At 36.5% G+C, this 20,317-nt stretch overlaps 1 protein-coding gene across 3 annotated transcripts in view; it reads right to left on the bottom strand.

Annotated features, from left to right (window-relative positions):
- The window catches only part of fam172a (family with sequence similarity 172 member A), a 259,551-nt gene continuing 239,234 nt past the window's right edge, over positions 1 to 20,317 (bottom strand). For all 3 annotated transcript variants that reach the window (XM_051656599.1, XM_051656618.1, XM_051656590.1), the window contains one exon: positions 1 to 1,943. In XM_051656599.1, the coding sequence (XP_051512559.1) occupies positions 1,795 to 1,943 (149 nt within the window). In that variant the 3' untranslated portion in view covers positions 1 to 1,794. The remainder of the gene's footprint in view (positions 1,944 to 20,317) is intronic.

Raw genomic sequence — 20,317 nt, forward strand, 5'->3', positions numbered from 1 at the left:
GACCAACAGCATCATTTCATAAAGATTTTTATTTTATAACAGCATTATTGGAGATCATTATTACACTCAAATAACATGGAAATGAAGTGAACGATAGTGATCGGGGAAAAACATTCAAAGAAGCAAGATGAACATTTTGCACTGATTTATCAACGATCACCCAGGAAAATTAAATTAGCGTTAAAATCTCGTTAAAAACGTCCCAACCGCGAAAGCAAATAAAGCCAATGGCAGATTAAACTCACAAACATCTTACATAAAGGACAATAATTTCAGTTGCTCAGCAAACATCCCTTCAGAGTGAGAATTTCTCAATAAAAACGCAACTATTCGATAAAAAATATGAATAGTCCTAATTTATAAATCAATTATTTTCAATTTGGTTTAAGGCTGCATTTACCACGAGCGACATATTCACATATGGCTTGTCATTCTACACTAGACAAAATAAAATCAAGTAAAGACGAACATTGTGTGTTTATTCCTTTAAGGGACAATATTGGGACTGGAGTTGAACAGTTTGAACTAATCTATTATGTGCTGGACAGACAGTCAAAGAAAAATTCAGTTCATTATTAGCAATCTAATCATTATTTGCAGGTATTTTAAAAGTTTAAATCCAAATCAAATGTAAAAAGTTTCAAGGAAAAACAGTATAGAATCTGAGGTCTGGAATTACTTGAATTTCTTCTCGGAAAAAAATAAATAAATGAGAAATTGCCCACATTAATACTATCGAATGGCACATTTTTTTATTTCTAAAAAGACTTAACTGGGAGATTAATTTCCAAACTAAAAACAGAGTGATCTGTTGACATGTCAGAGTGACATATCTTTAAGCCTCCACTAATACCATATTGTCCTGAAGACAATGTCTCTTGTCTTTGCAGAGACAGTTACATAACATGTACTTTAGCATTAGCAGAAGATGACAATGAGGCATTAAAACATGAGGCTGAATAGTCATGAGCTCTGAAATAAGGGCAAGTTATATGGCCAAACATCTAAGGAAAGGCTTTTATACTTTGGATGGCATTAAATCTCCCTGACAAGAAGGGCTACACAGATACTCCCAGACCGCTGAACTGACATATCTGCTCTGTTAGGGAGATATTCCTCAAATTCATGCTCACACAAGGTTTTAAGGGATTTAAAAACAGGAGGATTCTTTACGTCCGTCATGCTGTCAATGGCTTACTTCATTGTGTTCATTCTTAATCTAGTCTTAAAATAGCCATTCAGTGAATGTGTGGGTCTGCATGTTGCCTTGTTCCTGTTAAAGTGTCGTTATATGTATGAAACAAGCAACCTGAAAGCCTTTGGCATCTGAAATACTATGTTCCTTAAGACTCCAGTAATAGAAATTCATGAGAGTCAAAGAAAATACTAGATGAAAACAAAGAACAAAAGGCAGGCACTAGGACCTGTGCGACATGTATGTGTAGGTGCTTCCCAGGCATTAGCTCAATTCAGGACAATGTCAGGATAATTAGAGGTGCATCAAGAGGCAGTGTGCGGCGCCACCTGTCAGCCTTAATCTGGCCACCACCAAATCCACACAGAGGCCCACAGGAGGCACAAGCAGTGAAGCCATATTGCTTTGACAGTTGCACTCATCCAGAAGTAATGCAAAACACTATTCTAATGTATACAGGCTGACCCTGCACTCCTCAGAGTCAGACAATACGCTGGGAGGAGGGCTTCAAGGAGGAATATTTTTCATATAGAAGATAGAGGTAAAAAGAAGGGAACGAGGGTGAGAGCATATGCTCTTTATGTTTTTTTGATGTTCTTCTATAAGTCTTCATTCTTCATACGATGGGAGCTGCGTGTGGTAACTGGGCTTGAGGAGGTCTCGTCCTCATGATCCTTCAGGGCATTGCAGAAGAACTTGAAGATGGAGTGGAAGCTCCTCCATGATGTTAACTCATGCTTCTCAGTACCTGCAAAACAGCACATGCAGGCACAAAACATACAATCAGGTTGGACATGAGGAGAAATCACAGAATATACAGACATAAGAACAGTGTTTATAGGCCACGTACACACTGCAAAGTTTTAGGAGCAACAACCTCATTTAAATGAGGGAGTGAATCCCCTAATATATCGTTCCGTTTTTGTACAGAATTACAGCGAGTCACTTCCAAAGTTGTAATGATTGACCATAGAAATGTTTTTCCATCTCGCAGCTAAAAAAACAAACAAACAAAAAAACATATGGTATTAGCTATTTATGTATTGATTTTTTGTTTTGTTTTTTTGTACAAACTAACATTGGCCATCAGAGATGCATTAACATTGAATTGTTTAGTACATCTTACATAGAGGCTCATTAAGCTGCGGCTTTCTAAATGAATAGTTCACCCCAAAATTTAAATTATCTTAATTTATGCACACTCATGTCATTGCAAACCTTTATGAATGTTCTCTTATGCAGAGCACAAAAGGAGATATTTTGAAGAATGTTGTGACCGCTGATTTCCATACAATGGCAGTTGATAGTGACTCAAAAAGCACCCAAAAGTGTCATAAAAGTAGTCAGAGTCTTCTGAAGGAATATGGATTTTGATGAGACAGGATTTTGGTGAGAAACAAACAGAAATTTGTTGAATTTATAACTGAAGTTATATTACAGTGAAAATCTCATGAGCGTGAGTTGAGCTTGATTTCGCGCGAACACAGAGCCATTGTGAACACATTGAATCACACTGCAAGTTCCATAAGGTTTCAGACTTAAAAAAATGGGGGTGGAGAGGTGGTTCTCTTTCTTTTTTAAACCGTATCCCACAATTACATTTTTACAAAAACTTCCTACAGAGGTAGCACTTAAATAATTTATTTACTAATAATTTTGTATAGCACTGCCATACAAAAACGTTTGACTCTGTGTTGAGTGCTGCGCATTCCATTACATAGTTTTCCATTTATTAACATGTTAACAAACTTAGGAACAATGGACAGAGTGGATGCTAACCATGGAAGATTGCATTTTCCCTCTCCTAAGTTAGATAAACCTATCAGTTAATCCACAAAAAGGCTCAGTTTTCCTCTGTGGCAGCAGGTTGAAGAATTCCCATGTTTGGGTCATTGGATCCAGTTGAAGTGACATGTACACCTCAAGTCCTCATCAGACCTTTCAAGAAGTCCCACAAGAGCCTTTCAAAGCCCTCATAATACAGCACTTTGGGACAGGTAGTGTCTGGCATGAAAGCACTAGAGAGGTAAATTGGGTCTACTTATTTGTGAGAAGTTTCACTAGATTGATTCGTCATTGAACAATTCACAACACACTGTTTATAGCTTAAAGCATACAACTGCCTTGATATACAGTATGTCTCCAGCACTTTGTGCGAAACAAAGAGGATCAGACTGATGGGCTTTTCCTCCTCAATCTGCACTGCAGCTGGTGCATGAACTTGCCCGGAGGTCTCCAATTAAAGACCAACTTTAAGGCCCATGCCAAAAGTGTGCTCAGATGGCCATGATATTGACCTCCATGTTTATTACATTGACCCCTGTCTGGGCAGTATTGATGAAGATAGCTGTGGAGAGATGGGAAAGTTGTGTGTGTGTGTCAGTATGGTAGTCTTCAGTTCTTCTAGCTTGGCCAATGATCAGTGCCTCAGGTCAAGTTTACCAAGCTGGCTATCAGCAAGCCAATACCTGCTGCCCAAACAATCTCTTTAGCGGTGTAGGTCCTGGCACAACACCACTCTAGAGGAGAAGACATTGCCTCCACTGCTCTTATTTATAATTCATAGCCAATTTGGAGCACACAGCCTTTACTTTCCCTCCACTACAGTGTCCCTTCACTTTTTCCAACTAACCTTTTTATTTGTCTGTCTTTCAGTTGTTTTTTTGTTTTTGTTTTTTTACAGTAGCAATTAATGGCGAAGGTTTCACTTTTTGTTACCTTGAACCAGTGGTGAACCCCTGATCGACAAGAGCGACTCATACTGTTCCCAGTTACAGGGTCAGCCACAGTGCGTCTCCGAGCAGATATGCAAATGTCGCAGGCCCCCTGTGTCGACCCTGCAGGAGCTCCGCCCCTGCCAGCAACATCACCTTTGATGAGGGTTCACAGGCATGCCTCACTAATGACCCTTTATTACTCTACCTTGTCAACTCTTAATTGCCAAGATGTGTTGAGTGTAAGCAATGGTGTATGTGTGCGCCGCACTGTGTCTAGGTTACGTCATTTGCTCGCATATACACACAAAGAGTGGGGAGGAGGACAGCTGTGTCCAGTCAGTCTACAAATTAAATAAATGCCTTTTAAAGATGTGGTCATCAATTAAATGTCATATTTCTATAAAAAGAGTGATTTCTACCTCATGGAAGTAGGAAAACAGTAGTTTCTTCTGTTTAAACTTCTAATTTAAGATTTCTTTTTTCTTTCAAAGGCTATTCTGTTTGTCTGGGGCACTTTTTATGTTTGAAGTAGGAGGGCTTTGGCTGACAATTTTGCTTTATCACTTACAAATAATGGCATGCTAACAGTAACAATTAAATGAACTTTTAATTGGGAAATTGATTTTTAAAGCACTGACAAAACTTCTGTGCACATCTGCATTAGTATTATACTACATGGAAAATATGAGTACAAATAAAGTGTATTTTTATTTAATAAAATATAATTACTTTGATTTCTAGATGTAATACATTTGAGAAGCATTTCAGTATTTCAGTTTTGGAATAAAGTTTGTTTTCCAAAATGTATTGGCTGGTTCTGCATGTTTGTGCCTTGAAAAAGAAGTAGAGTTATAAAAACAATCTTGCAGATAGATTAAAATATGAATCTTACATAAATATGGGTGTTTGTTCAACCTTTGGCCATTTCATGTCCCAGGGTTTGATTTTCATGTAAGCAAACATTTATTTATTTATTTTTTGTAATAAGCAGGTCTCACTGAAACCAAATTAGATTTCTTTTTTTTCTTTTTCTTTTCTTTCTTTTTTTTTTTTTTTTTACCATGCTTTCATCATTTATATTTGTTTCTTTTCAAATGCCTTTTATGTATAGATTTAAATTTTTTAGCTTGGTTCAATATTCAGACTTGTAATATTTAACAATGAAACTCTATTATAGAAACACAAAGTTTTTTTATGTTTAAAACTATGATAATCTAAACAAAAAGTGAAATAAACAAACTATTTCAATATTTATTGTGTGAAAATGATTTCTCTCAATTTTCTAAAAAATATGGTTGGCCCTCAGGTGTCATTTTCACCACACCAAAATTTTTGCCCGTAATATATATATATATATATCTTTTTTTTTTTTTTTAAAGTTTGTGTTAAGTCAAAAAGAAACAATAGACAATTCAAGGTAAATGTCATTTGTGTGCGGAGTATTTTTATCGACCGTCATTTCCAATCAAGCTGCAGTTTTGCCTTAATTACACAAAAAGTGTGAAAATATTTTTTAATTGTATGTATTTAGGATACATGAAATTAGTCTAATCAAAACACATAAAAAAATGCTCTTTGGCTGAACTTGATTCAATCGTGGGCAGTGGTTTCACGTGTTTTAAATTAGTTTTGTAAACTTAAAATTTCTATGTAATTTCAACACACTCAGATAATTCTCTTTAATTTCTTTATGTACTAACTAGTGAAAGTGAATGTTAACATGCTAAATGCATGGTAACTGGAAGCACTACAGAGGGTAGTTTAGTAACTATGCAATGGTTAGTACAGCATTTGATCAATATAGTGAGCAATGAATTTCATGTGTGACATCCACCTGTCCTCATGGTTAGCTCAAGCTCCACTCTTCACCATAATGGTAAAGCCCAAAAATCCAACATAACAGAAACTCTTCTAAATCTCAACATAACAAAACATGGTCACACTTTATATTAGGTGGCCTGAACTACTATGTACTAACATTAAATACATACAAGACTATGAATTTACTGTGTAACTACATGCTGTTCTGCAAAATTCCCACATTTGCTGCTACTGAGGTTGAGGTACGGGTAGGTTTAGGAGTAAGGGTAGGGTTAGGATTAGGGGTTAGAATTAGGTTTTGGGGTAAGGGATGGGTTAGGGGTAAAGTTAACAGTGTAACTACAAATGTAATTACATTCAAGTACTTTAAATGTAATTACAATGCAACAACATGTATGTACATAATAAGTATATTGTATCAAATGGTTAAGTACATAGTAGTTAAGGCCACATAATATAAATTGGGTCCCAAAACATTAAACAATACAAACACCACAAATCACCACAAAAAGTATTCAAGTAGTCAACTCAAATGGATTAAGTAAACTTCAATTTTACATATTTAAATGGGAGAATTCAAGTTGTGACCAAAAAGTTCTAGAATTGTGTTGTACTAGTTAATTTTATTTAAGTAAACTGAACAAGCAGCAAAAAATCCTTTTTTTTTTTTTTTTTGCAAATGAGTCTATTTTATTTCAGAAACATTAAAAATGGCATTTCCATCACTGTCATTTATCCCACAGAATTCTATTAAACACAATTCAGAATTTAGAATGTGGTGGAAATGACTGTGGTGGGAATTTTCATGACTTTCAGAAAAATAAAAAGGACAACAATGACATAAATCACCTTCGATGCATTCCACTATAAGTGGCATTGCTAGTAGACAAATAATAGTAATAATAATAATAATAATAATAATATTGACAATGTGATGTTTAAACTTTCTACAAGTCCACAGTGTTAAAAGTGCCCAAATATTGAGTGTAATCATATAATATAAAATACATTATATAGAGAAGTCTTACAAGTAAAAAAAAAAAAAAAAAACATTAGTTGACATTAGTAGTTAAGAAGCTACTTGCTTCTGCAAACTTGAAAATTCAGTAAGCCCAGAACTCTCATCAAAGATAAATTATATAGTAGAAAATCATATACAATTGCATTATGTACAATTAAAATGCTGTGCTCTCGGAGCACCATAATTATGTTTTCTCAGTTGTATGAATTCTAAATGTGTAATTGTGCAATTAGAAAAAAAGATTAGCACCTTTTGAACTAATTTGAGTGAAAACTTCCCAGCAGACAGGCTGCCACTTACATGAGCCTGACCAATTTCCCACACAGTCACACACCCTTCACAACATCCTTCCGCCTATGCAACAGCTCCACACATTTATATATGCACAGACAATGCTTTTATATATTCATTTTCAACAACGCACCTCACAGTATGAGCACACACACACTCCCACCAGGCCACTGTAATCAGTGTTACTTTATAACAATCCATTTGACCACTGTATTTGTAATAACGAGGCTTCATATTTTACTAGCCTTTTAAGACGTCTTCCAGATGCAGATCAAATTTTTATAATGAACCATAACATTATTCAGCTGGATACCTTTGAGGGTAATTTAGTAGTTCTTTGATTTCACTGTGACAAATAAGGTTTGAAACAGTGTCCTAGTGACACACACTCTCTCTCTCTCCCTCACACACACAAACACACTCTTTCAACATTCATGTCAACAATAAATCAAGGAAGACAGGCTTTAGCTATCGGCAATTCCTTTTTCTCTTCTCACCAAAAGCGTTACAAACGGTAATCTTGTGTGATGGTAAAACGCTCATGAGAAAACGATGCTTTAGTGAATGAGCAGTCAAAGCACTGCCGCAAGTAACACTCAGAGAGAGTAAAAATATCAAAGTGTGCTGATTATAATTGGTCTCCATCTATAGCAAGCAATTCAATCCTGCATCCTAATTGATCCAGCACAACTGGCATATTTTATTATTTGTCAAAATTATTTAATTTTATTGCCAGACATTTTGTGTGTCGTCATTATGCAGTTGTTGAAAAATTACAGTATCTGAATTTCTAGTAATTTAAATATTTCAACCTCTAATTGTTTTACCATGCTTGTTTCCATTTATGCTAGCTTTGTTTTGTTTTCTATTGAACTTGTATACGTTGTACATCAGCTTAATTATATCCTTCACTTGTTAAAAACATACCATAGTGTGGCTGCACTTTTATTCTAAACTAACTAGTCTGAGCAGCCACACTTGTAACACTAGCAGGGGGAAACTATCCTTTGCACGAGGCAGAGACTATTTGCTATCTGTATCCCTGTTGGCATAGGGGTTAGATTTCTGGTCTCGACGCTCTCTGATATTTGTTTGCTCTATGCTCTAGAGGTTTTGCGGTTTTGCCATGCATGCCTAAACATCTGAGAGGCGATCTGAGAGTGTCAGCTTGAGGACAAACAAGGCCAGAACAGGTGTCAACGTTCTAGCACGTTGTGTTAACACAAATCTCTGTGATGGAGAAGCTATGATTCGTGACACAACTAATTAAATCTAAATATACTCTATAACCAGCCCCCCAACACATAAACCCACTTCCCTCCAAGGATATGTCGCATGCATCTTCCCGCTCTACGTCAAGAGCAAATTTTTCTGTGCAATATTATCATTGCAATGAGATCATGTTTTGATTGCATTATATCTTATTAAATTAATGCATTAGAAAAAAATAAAAATATCCACTCAAACTTGCAAATGGAATAGGGAAAAACCTACAATTTCATCAAAAAGTCACAGTCAAAATACAATTCACCTACAGCAATTGCCCATGCAGTATGTAGGACCTGTCTGGTGTTGTGTTCCCCTTGCCACCTTGCCCCCCTCCTCCCACTCTGCCTCTTTTAATTACTTTACTTATTATCATTGTTAGAGCAAACAGAGGCAGAACTCATTACACATCCATAAATGAGAAAGCTGAATGTGTGGCTTCAGGGCCTACTGAGAGAAACCTACAATTCACTTATAAAGTTGGAAACAAAGCGAGAGGGGGTAAAGAGTGAGTGAATGAAGAAAGAAAGAGAGAAAGAAAAGAAATGCTATGAAATTTGAAGATTTACTCCTTTTTTTCACATCATTCAAGAAGTCAAGCTTGAAACTGAGTGAAAAGAGAGAGTATTTTCTCCACAACACATTTCCAACGTGTGTCCCTGAGCTGCTGCAGCAGTGTAGATTTTTTTTTTTATTTGAGTGTGGGCGCCTTGACTTGGCTGTAATAAAGATGCCAAGTTTTATAGAGCTGGAATGGAGTTTTTACAAGATAACCGGAGAGCAGGGGCCAGTGTGGGATGTGTGAGTATTTGAGACAGGGTGGGGGGGGGGGGGTGCTTGGACATCTGAATCCATTCTACCAGTTGAATAAAAAGAGGATCTCACCAAAGCTAGTTATTAAGACAGGCTAGCACTTTGCAAGAAGGTGCCCGGGCTTGCGCAAGATAGCTATAGTCTGACAGCGCTTACTCCATTTTGTCCACTATGAGATACACTTTAATAACCCTAAGCAACACAAAAATCACACACGATTTCGGAAATTACATATCATTTCGTTGATAGCAGAGCAGAAATGGAGATAGCGAGGATAATTTGAGTGCTAATTTGTTAGCAAGTCAAATAACCAAAGTCCACAGTAGCATAATTAAGTTAGCCACTGATAAAATGCCTGCAGATGTCAAAGCCAACTCCATAGGGGGGAACGAAAAATAAACAATGACGGAGACTCTGAGTGCAAATCGTTAACTATTACGATGCTCGAATATTCATTAAGTGGTCTTTAGAAGGCCGAAGCTCAATTTACAATCCCATAAAAGCTCTGCTTTACTGTCTACACATTCACAAAAAACACACATGATCAGTATAACAAAAATATAAAAGGTCAATAATACAAAAATATAAAAAGGTAGCACTTTACATTAATGTTCCCTTTGTTGAGGGTCTATAAAGGGGTTTATTACAGACCAATAACTCATTTACAATACCATTATAAATCATTGCGGTTATAACAACATGAATAAAAGGGCAACTGTCATACAATCCTTGCCAAATGGTGAGCCATTTTAACTTACATGTTATACATGCTTAATAACACTTATAAAACATTAGTAACATATGAAAATGTACCTTAATGTGACGTAGAGATATATGACATATTTATTAAGGAGTTGCCAACAAATGATACCTATGTACATTTTGTTCTGTATGGTTTAATGTTCATTAGGCTTCATTATAGGAGATATGCTGTGAGCGAGCAGGAAGACCTGAACATTGTAGAGGACTTTAGGTAACTAGGACTAGGTAAGTTGGTACACCACTTGGAATAGCACCATTCTTTTTGAAATTAAAGTGACAAGAAAAGTGACAACACAAGTGAGTCAAGACATTAGAGTAATGAATATACACTCAATTAACACTTTATTAGGAATCACAGGATGTTTTTTTGGTTTTGGCGTCATTCTGAGTAAAATCTAAAGACAGGAGATCAGCAGTTACAGAAATACTCAAACCAGCCCGTCTGGCACCAAGAATCATGCCACAGTCGAAATCACTGAGATCACATTTTTTCCCCATTCTGATGGTTGATGTGAACATTGACTGAAGCTCCTGACCCATTTCTGCATGATTTTATGCATTGCACTGTTGCCACACAATTGGCTGATTAGATAATCACATGAATAAGCAGGTGTACAGGTGTTCCTAATAAAGCACTTAGTAAGGGTAAACACAAAGCAGACTGTAGCAAAATGACACAATCCCCTCCTTTTAATCTCACTACAATAATCTATTTTTGCTGCATATTGACATAAACCATGAATCAGGGCTTTTTGTTATTGATTAATGTAAGTATGAATAAGTGCATCTATTAAGCATTTATAACAAGTTAAAATGCTCACTATTCGGGAAGTATGACATGAAAAGCACCTTTTTATGTTGTTATAATCACATATCTATGATTTATAATGCATAATGACTTATTAATCATCATTGAACCCCTTTATAAACCCTTAACAAATAATCCATAATGTAAAGTGTTACCTATAAAAATAATAATTCAAGTCTGCTGATTGTCTAACACTGGGCAGCTTCTGTACAAATCTCAATTTTGCAATCAAACTGAGGTTTGATGTCAGTCTATAAACAACACAACTAAGGCATACAGAGGGTTAATTCACACAGGCTTTAGCACCGGCACAATGCAACGTGTCAAGAGTGTACAATAACACAGCACATTACCTGCAAAATTGCACATATGCAGATAAGAGGTGTTAGATAGTGTTTGATGAAATTGGCACTGCAGACAAACACAATCCAAAAACATCAATGTATTTGTATTCAGTGCATGGGAACATTTGCAACGGGGACCATTTGAACATTTGCACAGTTCCCCTAAAATTACTGACAACATCAAATCAGTATCACTTAATCCCCATTTTAAGTCGTATTTTACTAATTGTATTTATCTTATATTTGAAATTATTATTTTTTTGTTTACATTTTGATGTGAAAAACAGAGAATGATCAGATGATTTCAAGTCTCATGCAAACATGGTTTTCTTGCGCTATCAGATGTTAAAAATATGCTGATTTTTGGTAGTTATCTACGTACTGGTGTGCATGTACACACACTCAGTGTTACAGCAAACATATCAGAGAATTTGGCCGAAAATATTTTTTGCTGACCTTGCATGTAGTGTGAGTAATCTTTTGAACTCTGGTCAGATAAGGTTTGCCCAGCTCTGTAAAGACTACAGCTCTGATAACAACACCATTTAATCAGAGAGTCCTAAATGATGACTCTTATCACAGAAGATGGCTTCATCTGCAAAACAATGCTACTTCACATAACTCTCCTAGATGTCCTTGCTTCACATCTCTGAGAATAACATTTCAACTGAGGTAACGGATGAACTCAACAAGCGCGGCACTTTGATAACAGAGCCAGAGAAAGCAAGATGGAAAAGGGGTGTGTGAAGGAATATGGGAAATCAATACCAGATCAATAAATAAATAAGAGCACAGTGTTTGAATGTATTTACTAAAGGAGCAGAAGGAGTTGGGAACCGGAGAGAGATCTCCAGTCAAAGAGTCCTGCACAAGCCATCCATACCGAAACTTTGTAAACTAGATAAGGCGATGGATTCTTCTTGCCTCTACTAACAGTAAGATACATCTCTGAGCCTCAAGATGAAATGGGTGTGTTTGTAGACTGATTCGCAAAATTGATTTTTGTGCTGGACATATTTCAAAAGCCTTGGTTTAGTTGGCGGGTATGAGTGTGTGTTAGATGATGCAATGGAGTGTAAATCAAACTGCAGGCTAATACAACGACTGTGCAAAGCTTACAACACAGCAGGCCAATAATTGAGGAAACTGACTTGGCAAAGAACTATTACGTGAACACTGCATCGGCCTAAGCACTTTGATCACGTTCAAAGCTTGTAGAAATAGTACTTTTTTTCCCTCCAATTTTCATTACACGGTGGTTTACTTGCACCAAACTTTTGGGAGGCTGTCTTTTCCAGCCTGAGTAGAGGCAAAAGAGGGCGATCAGCATCTTTGCTGTGCTGTCATCTGTAATTACGGGGGCATCTTCAGAGTGGCCCCATGCAAAGCGGGTGGCAGACAGGGCGGAGTTAGCGCTAACGACTAATGCATGGGACCCACACTTCACATCAGTGAGGAAGGCAGGCTGACCTTGCTTGCCTCATATTAGCACTCTTATCTGGTGTATGTGTGTGTATGTTGTGTGGAGGTGTAGGTGATAGGCCTGGAGTGGGCCACAGGGGCGGGGAGGAGCAGAAATAGATCACTTAGGGGAACAAAGTGTAATTAATGGGTGGAGAGAGATAAGAGTACCCTGGCCACTATCTGGGAATGTGCTAATGGGGTTCACACACACTCAGCATGAGCAGAGGATGACCCCTGACAGTGTGTGTGTGTGTGTGTGGATGTAGAGGAAGACATGATGTATGCTGATGCAATGGATATGAGTGTATGAGTATGAGTGTGTGTGTGAGTGTGTGTGTGAGTGTGTGTGTGTGTGTGTGTGGGGGGGGGGGGGGGGAGTGATTATTAGCATTTTGAATACTTATAATTGATTTAATCAAAATATTTCACAGTGGAAATAGCTGATGTGCTGAGTCAGTGAGTCGATGTGATGAGTTCAGATTATATGAGTCAATACGTTAAGCAGTTACTATTACTATTAGGGATACACTGATACAAAACTTGTGTGCCAATACGATATTCGATTATTTACAGCAACATCTTTCAAAACTGATAGTTTTATGGTTCTGCTTTTTTATGCTATCTTGTTTCAAATAACTGATAATTAACTATACAACTTCGAAAGAAATACACTCACTTAACACTTTATTAGGAACAATATGGTCCTAATAAAGTGCCTGATGTGGTCTTCTGCTGTTGTAGCCCATCTGCCTCAAGGTTTGACATGTTGTGCATTCTGATATGCTATTCTGCTCACTACAGTTATACAGAGGGGTTATCCGAGTTACAGTAGCCTTTCTGTCAGCTCGAACCAGTCTGGCAATTCTCCGTTGACCTCTCTCATCAACAAGGCATTTCTATCAGCAGAACTGCCGCTCACTGGATGTTTTTTGTTTTTGGAACCATTCTGAGTAAACTCTAGAGACTGTTGTGTGTGAAAATCCCAGGAGATCAGCAGTTACAGAAATACTCAAACCAGACTGTCTTGCACCAACAATCATGCCACAGTCAAAATCACTGAGATCACATTTTTGCCCCATTCTGATGGTTGATGTGAACATTAACTGACGCTCCTGACCCATATTTGAATAATTGTATGCATTGCACTGCTGCCACACAATTGGCTGATTAGATAATTGCATGAATAAGCAGGTGTACGGGTGTTCCTAATAAAGTGCTCAGTGAGTGTATGTCTCCAAATGTCTTCGATGTTTCAGAGTAAATGGTGTCAGTTATAAACAAAACACTGAAACAAAAAGTACATTATTAACTCACATTAACAATCTTAACTCCCATTAACTTCATTCTCAAAAGCTTCTTCACTGTAAAAACTGATTTTAAGGTTTAGCTGTATCAACTAGCTTTTTTGAGTTGACACAACAAAAATTTCATGCCAACTTAAGTTTTGATTCTATTAACTTGTACTTAAGTTGGATTAACAATTGTTTTTGCCATTTCAACTCACTTATAAAAGCTGGCTGAAAAAGCAAAGATTTGCCAGCTCCCAGCATGCATTGCAGCATGAATAAATAATGAGGTTAGTGTTGTAGACTTTATTTGTGCTGTTTTTGTTGTTTTTGTCATAACTGTTAGTTAATAGTTGTGTGGTGATGTTAATAGCTTATATTTTATTTAACAGTTTTTGTTGAGTGTCACCATTACTGAGCTTTGTATTGAAAACTGTGCGTCCCGTTCAAACTTTTGGATGTCCAGCCTTTGCTGGTGTTCATAAAGTTCTTTAATAAGAACTTAAAACATCAAAACTTTAAGTGCTGCAATGCATTCTGGGTAGCCTTGTGTGTCATAATATTAAAGTTTTCTGAACAAAACCTGTTAAATCCAGATAACTAAAAATAAACAGTTTTGTCAATGAATTTAGTTGACTCGACAAAACGTCTTAAGTTGAAAGAACTTGATATTTTTTGTTAATATAAACTGAGTCAAAGCAAAAAGACAACTAGCTTAAGTTAAGTTGAGTGAACAAATTTTAGTTTTTACAGTGCTGTTAATAAAAAAAGAAATAAAAAAAGAAATCTTAAAAATAGTTAAATCTTAAATAGTCCCATCTTAAAGTTAGGATAATGTCACGGTTGTCTTAAGGAAAGATGTATAATGTATTTACTGGTTTGTTTCAAATTTGACGCGTTCCATCAAGTTGAGTCGGAATTCACAATGAGCTGTTTATGTAGAAATGTGATTGTAGACCAAAACACATTTTTGACTGTTTTGTGTTTTATGTTATTTTTATTTTCAGCTTTCAAACCATGTACATTTTATCATGAAATTTAAACTACAGATGTTTTGAAGCTTCTTAATGTGGGGACATCATGCTAGTTAATTCACATGGATGCACTGCATAGCGCTCTCTCTCTCTGTGATCTTTAGAATCCATACAAACATAATAATTATATCATTAGAAAGCTAAGACTGTCCTTTTTACTTTTAATGCATAAAACTATGACGGTTAATGTCATTAAACTAACACATCTCACGCACTTTACATTAAAAAAAAATAAATAAAAAAAAATATTGCCAGGTGCTTGCTACTTATATATATATATATAAAAAGTTAACAGTTACTAGTATTGAATTTGTTGTATTATACAAGGCAACCTCATGCGCAGGCTAATATAATCAGACAATGTCAAAGCCTGTCATTTTTTTCTTAAGAAAGAAAATTAAGATGTTCTTAAGAAAATATTTGAGAACTATTCTAGAATTACTGTAGGAACATTCTTACAAACTTCTTATAATTTATTCTAAGAACTTTTTTTCTTCAGACAATTTTCGTGAATCCGGCCCCACGTTCCTTGTTATATCGACCTTTAAGGTGAGTAATCAAATTAGTTGTGTAAAAAGATTTAATGGAAAAACTTTGTGAAATTCTAGCAGTGCAAAGCTTACAAATTGTAACTTGTTACCCAATTCAAAGTAATTCCACACAAGAGACATTTTCTTTCCCACAAAGCAGAGTTGTTGGCAACTTGTCCAATGTGTTTTTCCACCACCAGCCCTGATCATCAGCTGTTTTCAAAATATCGGCAAGTGCAGATAATTGCTTTTATCGACCGATACCTATTGGGCCAAATAAGTATAACCTATGTATTATGGATAATAACGGGAACATTGCTCAGGCGATTCGAAGTCTGGCAGTAATTGTCTTATTTATTGTACACATTTGTTGTTGAAGACAGTGCATATGTTACAAAAGTGGTGCTTTGATGGCTGTAGAGGTGGAACTTTAAAGGGGATGAATATAGTGCTGCAATTTGTTTTTAGATAGTTTTAACATGCACTTCTACAGTTCAACAGTTACTGTAAGACTGTTATCACACTAAAGCACAGCACGCTGTCAGCAGGTTAAAGCACACTAAAACCCTTTCCAATAAGTTAAGTCTTTAAATTCCTCTCCTTTAAAGCACTGTCAATAGAATATTAAAGCTAAAAACACTAGTCGACTAGTCACTTGATGGATAACAACCATCCTGACCCATCGTTACACCCAAGACAGTCACAACAAAGTCAAATTCCATTCTGGAGCCAATGTGCTCTTGTTTTCGAAGAGTATTAACTGTCTAATGCATTAAGAGGAAACAACTAGAACATGTTGTTAACAGTCACCACAGTCCTCTCCTTCACAGCACATACACAGACCACACTTCCTTCACATCAAACCCATGGACAATGTTATTACACTTGGCTCAGTGGCAAGGCTTCAAATAAAGAGGACATTAATGTTTACATTGAGTGGAGCAACAAGGAAAGCACAGCAGTCAGCTAAAGGTCAGTCCATGGTGACTAAAAGGATGCTAATTGACAGAACTTCCTAACAACCTCCTGTATGCGTGGGTCCTGCGTCAGGGGCCTGACCAGGAGCTGTGCAAAGGGCTTCTGTGACAGTAAACCACCACATGGCAGACAGAGAATGTTTAAAATGCATTTCCGCTGTTTGTCTGAAAATAGGCTGGAGATAGAGGTCACTGGGCATCATTGTGGGATTCCTCAACAGGGTAAGTTCAGCTTTTGAGGTCAGATATTTTGCTCTTCAACACTAATACAAATGATTTACTGTTGAATAACACATTCACTTGAAGAGCAAGGAAAACATTTTAAGACATGTTGTTTGTTTGTGTTAAAATTAGTAGCCTCAAATGTGTGTGATCTGATGGATATCTGCATTCTGTGGATCAGACAGTCTCTGTCGCAGACCCAGTCTGACCCTTAACTCAGAGTCTACTAATACAGAGACCCTGTAGTGAGGGAGAGGAGATTGTACACTGTCAAAAGATAGAGGAGAGGAGCAAGAGAAAGAGATGGAGAACATGTATGTTTGGCCTTACTCTGCATGTAGAACCAGAGAAGGACAATAGAAATGAAAATGAAAGCACATTTGAAACAACAACAACAACAAACAAACATAAAAAAAAAAAAGAAAAAAGAAACTAAAACATAAAATTATAAACTACTTAACTGGCTATATGCAGATATTCTAGACATCTCCCATATATCCTATATTTACTGTATTAATTTTTATTTTTTAAATTGTTATTAAATTATAATTTTAAATAATTTCCTATGTCTACTTGACATGTAAGCGCAGCGTAGTTCTAGCGGGAAGACTAGCAGCTGTACATCATCATACCATTAGCTAGGTAACTCCTAGCCAATCACATGTAAGCCAATGCTTTATAAGTCTGCTCACAATCTATCACATTGCTGTTTCAGTGTGCTAACACGGCAACCTCCACCACCCCACCACCACCAGTTGAGTCCCATCTTGCACGGGGGTAGGCTCCTCGCCCCCTGCCTCCTATCTCCGGCAGGTTATGACGGTTCTGAGTACAACTTCTTCAGACTTCCAGACGGGGCTTACGCCAAAGAGACATTACATTTCTGTTTTATATTCATCAAATAAATGTCATCTTAAATTTCACTCAAGTCTGCGAGTCTTCCTGATAGAAACGGTGTTAGTGTTTGTAATGAAAGACAGGAAGTAATATGTTCTGCACCGTGGCTCCTGGAGACACTGGATTTGTATGTAATTAATAATATTGCGAATGTTTTTATCCAAATTTACTTATATTATACTTACTACATAGCAGTGTCAGCTAGTGCTTTTCAAGAGAGTAAAAGCTCAGATCATTCATAAATGATATTAAAACTGATTATTATTATTATTGCTGTTCTCATTATTTTGGTGACTGTAATGTTGCTCCCAAAATTAATTGCGTGAACAGCGTGACATTGATGTGTGATATTTGACACTTTTATTTGTTAAGATATTGAAATAATAAATCATTTGTACATACTGTATATTAAACATGCAATCTCCACTGCTACAGGGACAATCCTCCCCAAACTGGTGTTAAGTCCCTTGCTCATTTCTATTACCAGCAGTAAGCTTTGGCCACTGTGCTACACCACACAAATACTATTATTTAGTTAGTAAAACACAAAAAAGAAAGAACACAAACAAATTAGAAAAGCAGAGGCATAAAAAATGGAAAAGTATATTCACACCCAGGCGATGATTCATTACATAAAAGCTGTAAAAGTAGTCAACATTGAAAAAAAAAATATATAAGTGTCTTGTGCAATCTAATGTTGTGCTTGAAACTTACCCAAACAGCATGGAGGGGGTCAAAAGTTCAGCGCAAACAACCCATCCAAATAAAACTCCACAAACAAACAAACACAAACAATGGCAAGCATTTCCATTTTAGCATATTCGATGCGTGGGAAGAGTTAACTCCCTGATAAGCTGTCTCAAACACCAAAATTATGCATTTTTTTCATGCCATGTGAGTCAGAGACCGCATAATTATCATCTCATAATTATCAAGTGAAGAGGGCTGCAGCCACTTCTCTGTCCATGCTTTCTCCACACTCAATGAGAATTAACAAATACAGACACTAACAAAACATTCAGATGCACCTTGAATGGGTTAGTGAATTCCACAATGATCTTTGGATGTATCCAGCAGTTCCATGGTCACACTGACCTTCAAATGAGGCTTGTTCTGTCCCTGCTGGGGGCAAAAATAAAAAACACATTGACCGAATCTATAGACCCTTATCTGACAAAGTGGACTAACATTCAACATGTAGCCTGTGTCAAATAAGATGTACAGAGATGTACAGATGCACCGTGACCCTGTAGTGACACACGATTAATCAAAAGTGTGTTAGGGATGCAGGACTTGGCTAGGACAAGCATTTGAGGATTGTGTGCTGTGTGTGGGTGTATGAGAACAGCAAGGGTCAGAAGCCACTCTGACTCTCTTAATAGCGCTCTGTTGACAGCAGAGGTGAGAGCAAGCACGAGGAACGGCAAATAGAATAAAATAATCAATACATTCTCACTTGTCAAAGAGGTACGAGTCTTTTAAGAACAGCAAACTTTAACCCTGCAGTATATGTTACATTGATCTGATGATGTAAACTCCTGCCACAGGCTGCCCTGCTATATCGGTTCTGACATATATGGAATGTGAGTCATAGATAACATTGTCTGAGAAGATGTGTGACTGCAAGTGTTAGAGAATGAGAGAGAATGAGAGTGAGACAAGGAGAGATAGAGCATGCCTTTGCCAAATGCTTTTACATCGTAAAATAAAATACAGAATTTTGAATTTTGATAGGTATTTGCTAGACAATTATTACTATAATAATTATCATCATTCATACGTAAAGGGTAAGTTCACTCAAAAATTATAATTTACTCACCCTTTCGCCATCTCAAGCTTCTATATTCATATTGATATCGCAAGATTTATTGTAAATAAGGACTTTAATTTTGGTCTTTTTCTCACCCAATGTGACTGTAACATGATCAAACCACTTGAGTTTGCCTAGCGGACTTTTATTGAAGGAGTCATATCTACACTGTAAAAAATGCCCATAATTTTAACAGTAAAAGACTGTAAAAATGCTACAGTAAAAAAACGTAAATTGGTTAACGTGTAGTTACCGTAAAATGTATGTTAAAAAAAATGTCATACAGTTGTGCTCAAAAGTTTGCATAACCTGGCAGAAATTGTGAAATTTTGGCATTGATTTTGAAAATATGACTGATCATGCAAAAAAACTGTCTTTTATTTAAGGACAGTGATCATATGAAGCCATTTATTATCACATAGTTGTTTGGCTCCTTTTTAAATCTTAATGATAACAGAAATCACCCAAATGGCCCTGATCAAAAGTTTATGTTTCTTCTTATTTTTAATATCAGTTAAGTACTATGTGGAGTTCTGAGTTACATTTGATGTAGTTTAGTTCATGTTTATTACATAATTTTAATTTCACATGTTTTACCCTGATGGTGTTTAGTGTTTGTGTGAGTGACATTCAGCACTGTCTCTACATGTTTATTGGTCATTGCTCCTGGAAGGGCCACTACTGATGAACTTCATGTCATCATGTGCCCTTCTGTAATTACTATGTTGATTAAATGTACATTATAAAGTGAAAAGCAGATTTTTTTACAGTTTCAGAAGGTTAACATAAACAATGATACTGCACCATAAAATATACCGTAAAAACAACATTTTTAAACTGTAAAGTTTACAGGTTGTTCTGTAAAGTTTTTACTGTATTTTTTACATAATTATTCTGGCAACCACAGCTGCCAGTTTTTTTTTTTAGGGATCAGAATACCATAGAGACTTGGGCTTATAACCAACCACCCAAAAACCATTGCACACAGCAATGCTCTGGCAACTGCCCACAATACCTTAGCATCATGACGGTAACTTCAACATGGGCAAGCACCTCTCC

This window comes from Myxocyprinus asiaticus, chromosome 3 (assembly GCF_019703515.2).
Source record: "Myxocyprinus asiaticus isolate MX2 ecotype Aquarium Trade chromosome 3, UBuf_Myxa_2, whole genome shotgun sequence".
Lineage (NCBI taxonomy): Eukaryota > Metazoa > Chordata > Actinopteri > Cypriniformes > Catostomidae > Myxocyprinus > Myxocyprinus asiaticus.